Genomic DNA, 10,597 nt, shown 5'->3' on the forward strand with positions numbered 1-10,597 from the left:
CCTGGAGTATCCATCGTCGATAACAGTGACTAATCTTATCGCTACGTTTGAGACACCTCAAAGGGTGGGATAGCTGGTCCCAAGATTTAACGCGACTACATACACAAGACAGATTCAAATTCTTGACCTTGCTTAAGCGTGGATCAACGCTAAATCACACGCTTGCTTGAGATTTTAATTAATAAGAAAAAGTGCATCGGAAAAAGAGTAACAAAAAGTATGTTCTTAACATTAACACTCTTATATGATACTATTATTGCTTCTTTTTTTTTATCCGTTGATATTATTATTACTATTTTGAAAAGGAAAATATTAATTAGATTAAATTTTTTTTATTAAAATTTATTCATAGACTTGTCTTTTTTAATAATGGTGTCTAGCTCAATTGGTTCTGTGTGAGTGTTATAAATTCTTTAGTACCAAGTTGAATTCTTAATGATAAAATAAATAGAATTATCTTTCTTAATATATATTTTATTCAATTGAAATTAAATATTAATATAGATATTGTATTAACAATAGAGAATTGAAATTGTTGATACAAGAATAATCGATTATTAGTATAAATATTATAAATATATATTAAGAATATTACATATTATACTAATAAATAATTATATTAATATGAAATATTGATATACCATTATTATATACCATATAATCGGTAGAGTATATTTTATTATTAGTGAATATTCATAATTCATAATAATTATATTTGTAAGAACATCAACAACATATGATATCATATGTATCACTTGTTTAAGTAATTGTGTCTTAATTTTGGTTTTGTTTTTTTATTAAAATTGACTTATATGTCTTATTTTTATTAAAATTTACTTATAAGCTTTATATTTATATACAATATGCTAGCTTATGAATAAAAAATCATTATACATGTAGCAAATATTGCTTAAGAGTTGCATAAAATGTTATGATAGTATAGACTTAATAAAATAAAAATAAGATACCTAGTTAAATAATTTATATCATAGATGCTCTAACACATTAGTAGGACATTGCTGCTATTATGTATAGTGGCAGTAATACTCTTTAAAAAAATATTTTTAGAATTAGTTAGAATATTGTTATTTAATTTTTTAAATTTATTTTATTTAAGAGTTTATTGTGTATAGTGGTAGGACATTGTAGTAGTAATTATTTAAAATATGTTTATTATTTGCGGAGATTACTTTGATGATTAACAGATCTATTATACACTATTTTTCTAATCGCAAAAAAAATAATCTACCATACACTTTATACCGTATGGAAGCCGAGCAGGCCGAACACCCTAGTCTATAACTGAATACGCCGAGTACCCGAACCTATGACTGACTGAACCGAACACCCGAGCTAACCGACCACTAACGGAACGGAACGTGTCGGTATGCTCGGCCTAGGCATGGATTTATACCAAGGTGATTATGAAAAGATTAATTTACGTAATATGCCGATTTAGTCCCCTAATTTTTCGGGGCCTAGTCCTTAATCACGGCCCAATAAGAAACTCTATAAATAGACCCCCTTTAAGGTACGTAACTAGATTTTCAACTACCGCATTTAATACGCCGAACACTTACTTGAGCGTTGGAGTGTCATTGCAGGCACCCCCTCATTTTGGACTACTCTGAGAAGGACGAAAAGACCTAAACCCCGGACCCGACCCGCTACAGCAAGGATAATTGGAGTGTATACTAACATACAAACACACTTAATTTCAAAATCATATATTTTTCATGAATAATCAAAAACATATTTAAAAGCATATCGACTTAATTAGAATTCAAAAGGTTCATGTGCTTGGAGTATTACTATAGTCGCGCGGAATTAATAGTATGTAGTATGTACATGTTCTAAAGCTCACATGATACTAATTTTTACGAATAAAAATAAATAAATAAAAGAATTCACGTACTGGACTTGCCACTATTTATCAACCAATTTCAATTGCAAGGAAACATGATACATCAAAAGGCAAAAAAAAAACATACACAATTTCCACGTACAGACATTAAATGGCAATTCTAATTAGCTTTATTTCAATCAGTAATATTACAAATAAATTTGCAGCAAAAGATAAAAAAAAATCCTAATTTTAATAAAATTAGGCTTCATACGAAACTTATAAAAATAGCATTTATAGAAAATCATATAATTTTATAATGCATGCTCATGTTCTCATACGTAAATTGTAGTTTTTAATTTCTAAAGACTTCAATGATTAAAGTCAAATATAGGAATATACAAGTTAATGTTTTTATTCTATCAAGAAAGAGCACCTTAGGGATGTTTTTCTTTGATTAATGCATAAAGAAAGCAATATTTTGTCTTATTGAATCTTCTTTCTAGTATTTTTTTTCATTATTTTGTTGGTTATGATTGATAGAATTCTTTTATGTTAGGAAAGAGATTTATTTTAAGTTATAGTACGCATTATCCTTTAAATCATCATTTCCATGAAATATTAGTTATTTTTAAAAATTGTTTTAAATTCATTTATAATATAATCTTTGATTATTTAATTAATTATTTATTAGTTTCCTAACAAGTTACATGTAGCTCACATGATATATTAAATCTTACAAATCCCACATTCAATAGAGGACTTATTTGTTATGAATCTTCTAAACTTCTTTCTCTTCATTCTCACCTTTCTTCAAGTTTTAATTTCTCAAAAATACCTCACAATATATTAAAGATGAATTCTATAAATCATCATTGCTTCATGTGATCTATGGTAAACCACAAATAATTAATAACCTAAGATTAATTTAATTTTCAGTAATTATGATGGACCATCCCACACAACTTTCTCCCCCTCTTAGCAACCCTCATGACTCTCATTGTCTGAACCTCAACAACCGCCATCACTCTAACACATATGCATTGATCGGCATAGCCATAAAATTGATATTGGCGTCTACTACGATGAGGTTACACTCTGGATTTTCTCTCGTTGGTGTCAACTGTAACCCTTGCTCCTTTACGCAGTTGTAATATATAAGGATCAAAATCCTCTGTCTCCAACCTCTGTCCCCAAATCTTGTCCCTCCAATCACAAAATGTCACATCATTACTTTTAATTTTTAAAAAATGTAACCATTTTGTTACGATTGTTGTTGAATCGTTGAGCAGTTCAACATGACTTTTTCCCATGGCCTTTACCACCACCATGCTTTCGTGGAGTGTTGTTGAGTTTGGTGGGTCATGAAGGGTGAGTTGCAGAATGCAAGAAAAGCCATTCGTTGGGCCACAAATTATCTTCTCAAAGCCATTGCACGTCCAGACACCATTTATGTTCAGGTTACTCTTCTCTTCCCAGTAGTTCCATTTCTTTTGTCATTCTTGTGTTATGTTAAAAGATATATTACTATGGAGGTGTTATTAATGGGTACGTGTTTTTGCAGGTGGGAGATGCAGGAGATGCAGTGAAGGACCACGCTTATTGGGAGACACCTGAGGACATGGACACCCCAACGTTCCAACAATGAATCGTAACAGAATTGGTTACATTTTTTAAAAATCAAAATTAAAATTAAAAGTAATGATGTGACATTTTGTGATTGGATGAACAGGATTTAGGGACAGTAGTTGGAGATAGAGGATTTTGATTCATATATAGATAGTAATTTTTTTAATTCTTATATTTTATTAATTTTATAAAAAGTTGAACAAAACAATCAAGGGTGAAGATTTAACTTTTCTTTTTTACCAGACTATAGACAATCTACATCCCATCATACACAATTCACATACTAGTTAATGCTAATTTATATTAACAATACATTTCATAGTTTCACATATATTATTCGAGAAGAGATTCATTTACTTTAAGAGTAAGTCTCAATAAATTTATTTTATTCAATAATTTGTTTTTATATCAATTTAACAATGAAACTGTTGAAATTAAAAAATTTTAATGCATAAATTAAGTTTATATTAAAAAAAATAAAAATTATATTTCATTAATTTAATTTAATAAATTATTATAAAATATTTTATATGTTAATTTAAATTTATATAATAAAATATCATATAATTTTTTTTAAATTTATAAATTTAATTTTAATTAAAAAATTAATTTAATGATCGAATCATCAAACATTCATCTTCTTACAATAACGGTATCAAGTCTTTCATTAACTCATGATCCCATATAAAATAAAATTTTCATCACTAAGGTATATGCTTACTAAAGCTTTCAATTCATTCCTCATATTGAATTTTGCTTTACAAATTCTTACTAATGGTGGTGAAATTCGAATTTATTGTCCCTCGGGTACATCCGATATAATATTATCTCCTAACATTAATTCAATCTTACTAATTTATTAAATCAATAAGTTTAATTTAAACCGAATCAAATGATATAAACTGAGTTCATGTTTAGTTTTAAAATATTGCTAATGACAAAATGGAAATTATCTTATACAAGGAATAATATTTTATAAATAATTTGTCAATCGTGCACAATCTGCAAAGACACTAAGAATTTTATTTATTTGAAGTTACCCAATCAGATCAGCTTTAAGTGTTCCATAAAAATTCATATGTTGAGTAAGTTTTAGCAAAATAACTAAATAAGTAAAAAACTTCTTTATCTAAAAAAAACTATAAATACAAAATATAATCTATCACTTAGTCCTATGTTGTATCCATTGCTGTTGGAAAGAACATGTTACGGAAGACGTCCAAGTCACGAGTGATGTGTTGCCATGTTGTGAGTTGTGACAAGTCTGGAGGGGTGAATTTAAGGAAATGTTTTGGTCCTAGAATTCGGATTTATGTTGTTAGGTTGGTACGTACTAGGATTAAGGAATAACGATTTGTGTAATAAGTTAGTGGCCCCCATTTCAATTTGCAACTACTAATGCATTCGTAGTTTCAACCTCGTCAATGCCACTACATTTTGATTTTGTTGCCAACCTCATCTAGGGTTCCTCTGTTTCTTCACAGCAATGGCCAAGAAGAGGACCAACAGGAAGACCCAAATGACAATTCCCATTCCAAAACACTCTCAACAGCCAAGAAGCTCACCTCCCAAACGCCGCACTGATTTCTCTGTGTTCACTCGCACTCCCTCTTCCTTCTCCAACCCTTTTTCAGGTACCTTTTACGCCTCTTATCATTTATCAATAAGGGCTTCTCAATTTTAGGATTTACATAAGCTAGCCTAGACTTTCTTGAATTTGTTCTGGCTACAAAATTTGCTTGTTCATTAAGTGTTTTTTTTTTTTTTGTTTGTCACCAATTCATGTAGCGTGTGCAATTCCCCGGTATGGGTACATCATAAAATTCTCGTTCTACTTTTTGTTGGGTGAATTGAATTGTCAAGTTTTCTTAGTCAGACAAGTAATTCCTAATGAAATTATAAAATCCCCTTCCTTGATCAGAGGCAGTATGATTTCCTGTCTATGTCATGGCTTCATTGACGATGATTTCTTTTAAAATTTGTTAGGATGGTAGTTTGTTAGCAATGTGGTTGAGGTATGAAATAACTATGTGTATGTGCTTGTTGCTTTGACAAGTTCCATGTTATTACAATGGAATGAAATCATTGTTTTGTCGGTATGCTGCTTGGTTTGTGCATATTGAAATTGGTTATAACTGTTTGTGTGTTGGAGGAAATGTGTAGGATGATGAACACTGTTAAGTTTAATTCCTTGATTTTAGTACATATCCAAAGTCACTTGCACCAACCTTTTAAGGTTAAGTGCCTCCATTGAGCTAATATGTATCTGATAGAGCTTGTCAAGATTTTAAAGGAATTAATTTTGTTGTTTATATCCATATGAATTTATTGGAGAGAATTTTATACATTTGGTACTAAAACTTTGTTATTGATGTTGCCAAGCATGGAGGTTTGGCAAATATTTTGGTCTCCTTCTCCAAACATCTTACTATATGTAACATGTGATTCAAATTGAATTACTCATTCTGTTGGGATTTAAATCCAGCATCTGTCCTTCATAAGCCTACTTTGATAATTTTGTTGAAACATATGGCTGTTCTTTCATCTTATTTCTTTCATGCAGGTTCCTCACCAGGTTCATCTACTTGTGAAGTAAGGTTGTCCAATGTCACCGCAAGCAGTTTGCAGGAGAGGAGAATGACAATGAAACAATTTTCTGTAGATACGCTGGTTCGATGCAACATTTACAAAGAGGGTAGATCAGTATGTTCATCTGAGTTTTATGATGCCCCTATTGGGGGACTTGATTCAGCTGTCCAAGATGAAAGTCTTAACCTTGGTGGCAATAGGTTTGTTTTCTGCAAGCATACTAGTAGAAATAAGTTGAGTTTGAGACCTTTTGCCTTTCTCGTTTCTTAGTAAACTGAAAAGTTTCTTGTTTCTATATAGGGATGCTTGCAATGAAAAAATTGATATTTCCAAGATGTCAGAATTTACCCCACTTGAATCATCTGCCAGTGATAACAGTTCTCTTGCTGTAACTCTTGGAAGTGTTGTATGGGCAAGGACAGCTTGTCAAGTGTGGTGGCCTGCTGAGGTGTTTACTTTTATATCATGCAATATTTGTTGTTTTCTTTTCCTATCTATGTTCTGGTTCATAAGTCAATATGACATGATTAATCAAAAAGAATCCGTAGTTACAGAACCATCCTCTCTTCCGGGAAAATCTGTCATACTTTTGATGCTAGATTGTTTTGAATCCAACCTTCTTAACGTACTAGTTAATTAAATGCACCAGCTTATGACTTTGGTGTGGAGTTTATATCTGTTTCACTATTTTATTTTGAGTTTAATAACCCATTTATCTATATAAATTAATAAAATAAACTTTTCAGATCATGGAAGAAACATCTGAGATATCCAACCCTGGCAGTGGTGGACATGTTTTAGTGCATTTTTATGGAAATCTTCCCAGGTATTGTTGCATATATTTTCGAGATGGAAGTTTCTTGGATTTGCCTGACCAGTCTACTTATGGTACTAAATTTTTCTTACAGTGCCTGGATTGATCCAATGACAGATATTTCAACTTTTGAGGATGTGAGTTATTAATCCTTTTCATGCATTATGCTTTTGTAGAACTTTAGAAGTCAAGTACTCAAGCGACTATCTTGTATTTACATTTCGATAACAGTTAACATCTACGTAAAGGCAAGCTAAAAGTGGAGGCTGATAGAATACCTCATACTCAACTGTAAAATGAATTAAGAAGAGGGTGGAGAAAAGGCTTATATCTCGACTCATTATAAATTTGCTAATATGTTTTCCTGCAGCATATCCCACAATTTTTGTAGTGGACTTTAAAAAAGTGTTTTGTAGTGAGCATATTGTCTCTGCCTTCTATCCTACATTTTTACTTTTAAGTTTATGAATTTCCCTTTTCTTTTCTGTTGAGAGGTGGTTATTGAAGAATTGAGAGAGGCTTTTTTCACTTGGTTCAGTTAAGCAGAACATAAATTTCAACAATTGCGAAGGAGATAATTCTGTGGTTGTTTGCTTAATCACATCTATGCATTATTTATTTATTTATTTATTTATTTTGCAGTCTTTTAAAGAAAGGAGCAATAACCCTTCAGAAGATTTTCAACAAGCTTTAAAGCAAGTATGTTTAATCTAAAGCAAAACTTCACTATGTTTTGCTCCAAGAATTTTACAATTTGAGTCAACAGAATCTGTATTTCTCTCTTTTATCCCTCCTCCCCCTTTCCTGGTAAGATTTGTTATTTGTATTTTTATTTTATATGATACTAGGCCTTACAAAGGAAGACACAACTTAGTTCTTGCCAAAAGTTGACTCCTGATTGGTCTACTCACTCTGATCAGCAAGAACGTTCATCTGGTATGATTCTGATTTCTATTTTGATGAAATGGGTTGTTGCAACAAGGGTCACAACGGAAGATGGCACAAAATAGAAAAATAGAAGATTTTCATTGGAGTCAACACCTCCTTCATGACCTTTGTTAGATGGCAACTTTTCACTAGGGACTTTGAAATTTCTTATTTCTCAAAGGCTTCTTGGCAATAGTCATTTTACTCCATTGATTGGTTTTCGCACAAAAGTTTGAAGATCAGCTCACTTGTAACTATAAGCTAGGAATTGAAATGGACAATATAATTTTATTTCTCCCAAAATCTCAAACTTCCTTTTCTGTGCAAGGATGTGACTACTAACTACAGTCTACAAACCCCAACAACTTACCAGACTCCACAAAGGTGCATTTAGGTTCAGTCTCAATTTTGAACTTCTTGAAACACTCAAGCAATATCTGCGACTAAATTATACGATCTTCTTCGTTTATTGACCTTGCGATCATTTTGTTGTTGATGCTGGTATTGAGAAGGTTCGTCCACAACATATGTAACTATGGGGGTTTGTCCACTAATTCTATTGAGGCTTGCTCCCGTCTAACCCACAAATCATCCCCTAGCATCAAATTGCCAAAACCAAAGGAAATCCACTGACTTGTTACACTGCTACAAATTTCCTCCATATTAGAGGGATTTCAGCCAATTTATTCAAGTGAGAAAATTCAGTCAAAGGGAAAGTTGCAAATGTTGGAGGAAAGATTGAGGACTGTCTAGGGTAGTACTGAAGTAGAGAAATGAGAAGTCACAGGGCAATGGTGACTTTAACCCGTGTTATGATGCATGAGGAGATTGAAGTTTATCTAGTCTTGATCACAAAGTCAAGAAGATCATATACTTCATTTGTAGAAATTGTTCAAACGTTTGGGGAAGCTCAAATTGAGGTTGCAACCGGCTAAATGCTCTCTTGGTGTGAAGTCAGATAAGTTATTAGGGTTTGTAGTCAATCAAAGGGGAATTAAGTGGATCCTGACAAAGTTTAAGCAATTCTTGAAATGCTGTCTCCTTGCATAGAAAAGAAAGTTCAAGGGATTTATGGAGAGATTGATTTATATAGCTTGATTCATATTCCAAATAGCAACTATGTGCAAGTCAACCTTCAAATTATAGTGCAAAAGTCAACCAATGGAGTGGAATGATAAATGTCAAAAAGCCTTTCAGAAAATCAAAAATATTTGCTAAGTCTCTATTGGAGTTGTCATTTGTCACAATGAGAGCTATGATAGAGGTGGCAACGCCATTAAAAGTCTTCTATTTTTATGTTTTTTGTCATCCTCTATTGTGATCCTCATTTCAACATAGGTCAAATAGGGAATCTTACCGAGTCCTATGGCTGCATAAACACATTGAATAAAAAAGAAGAATCAGATTTATGTTAGTGAAATTACTAGTAATTTAACCAACACTAATGCTCCATGAGTGTTGATTGGGTTGTTTTATGCATTTGCACACAATTTTTATCAAATAGAAATAGTAGACCCAAAATTGATTCAACTCATTTACAATGATATGGTAGGTCAGTTTTATTTTGTGAATACTTTTACAACACAGGTTTTTGGGACACTTATTTAATAAAGTCTCACGTGCATTGTTTGTTATCAATACATATTTTCATGTGCCCTTGTGTGTTTGTCAGCCTCAATTACAAAACTTTTTTAGACTCTTGTCTCTAAAGCCGACACACACCATATACCAAATACCGGACACTGCTTCACAGTTCATGGCCTCTTCTGACTGTGAATGTCAATTTGAAGATTATAACTTTCCAATGGCCAATGATGATTTAGAGTCTATTTGAATGCAATTTAGAAAGATTTTTGAGAGTTTCTTTACTGAAAAATAAAGAGTATTTTCCAATAGATAAACTCTTAAAAATCCTTTTAAACCTATATCTAAACATGCTCTTGCACTTTTTGTTTCTCCATTTTTGCCTTTTAATGTGAATTTATGGTTTGAATAGATAAATACACTTCAACTAGCACAAGCAGGACAACTGATGATTTTCAAGTGAGACGAAGAGGGAAAAGGGAACGTAAACCCAAAGTTCACTTTGATGTAAGTTTCTAATTTTAAAACTTGTGGCATGTTACTATTAGAACTTGTTTGTCACGGGCTTAAATGAGTAAATTATCTTCTAGGAGGTTACATATCCAATGAAATCAGAAAGAAAGGTTCGTCGTTTAAAGATAATGCGGTACCTCGGCCTTGCAGCTCCACTTGGTTCACCCTTTTGAGTTTTGGTCATGATCACAAGTAATGCATATTTCAAATGTTTGCAGCCTAGCAGCTCTAATTGTATCTGCCTTTTTTTAACCATAATAATCATGAAATTTGCATATTTTAAAAATTTGCTTCTACTTCTTGCCATTAGGCATTAGCTCTGTAAAATTTTGTAGTTATATAGTCTCGTATATTACATTATCTGTAAAAACCATATGACAATTTGATGGAATATCATATTAGTTTTCCAATAAAAGTTCCATTTAGCACATGTTTAGTTTATATATTTTTATGGTCGTATTTCCATTTTCTGTATAACATAACATCCTATAATTTAATTAAATCTCGCCTGTTAACCTTTTTCTTTTTTGTCAAAATAAGGAAAAAGAATTAAACAAAATCGGAGGGAAACATAAACGTATTGCAGTTGTTCGGTCTTGTTTCATGATCTATTATTAGACCTTATCTGTCAATCCTTAATGATCATTTTGTCCAATGTACATTAATTATTAAAGCACCGAATCGAAATATTTGGTCAA

General features: G+C 31.8%; 1 protein-coding gene across 1 annotated transcript; it reads left to right on the forward strand.

The window, feature by feature from the left end:
- The first annotated feature begins 4,692 nt into the window (after nucleotides 1–4,692).
- Nucleotides 4,693–10,342, forward strand: LOC109796031 (uncharacterized). The gene is made up of 9 exons (XM_020355638.3): nucleotides 4,693–5,106; nucleotides 6,036–6,261; nucleotides 6,362–6,509; nucleotides 6,808–6,887; nucleotides 6,970–7,012; nucleotides 7,518–7,574; nucleotides 7,724–7,811; nucleotides 9,799–9,893; nucleotides 9,977–10,342. The coding sequence occupies exons 1-9, from the start codon at nucleotides 4,959–4,961 to the stop codon at nucleotides 10,070–10,072; spliced, it is 981 nt and encodes a 326-aa protein (XP_020211227.1). The 5' UTR covers nucleotides 4,693–4,958; the 3' UTR covers nucleotides 10,073–10,342.
- Nucleotides 10,343–10,597: the final 255 nt, after the last annotated feature.

This window comes from Cajanus cajan, chromosome 6 (assembly GCF_000230855.2).
Source record: "Cajanus cajan strain Asha chromosome 6, NIPB_CcT2T_4, whole genome shotgun sequence".
Taxonomy (NCBI): Eukaryota; Viridiplantae; Streptophyta; class Magnoliopsida; order Fabales; family Fabaceae; genus Cajanus; species Cajanus cajan.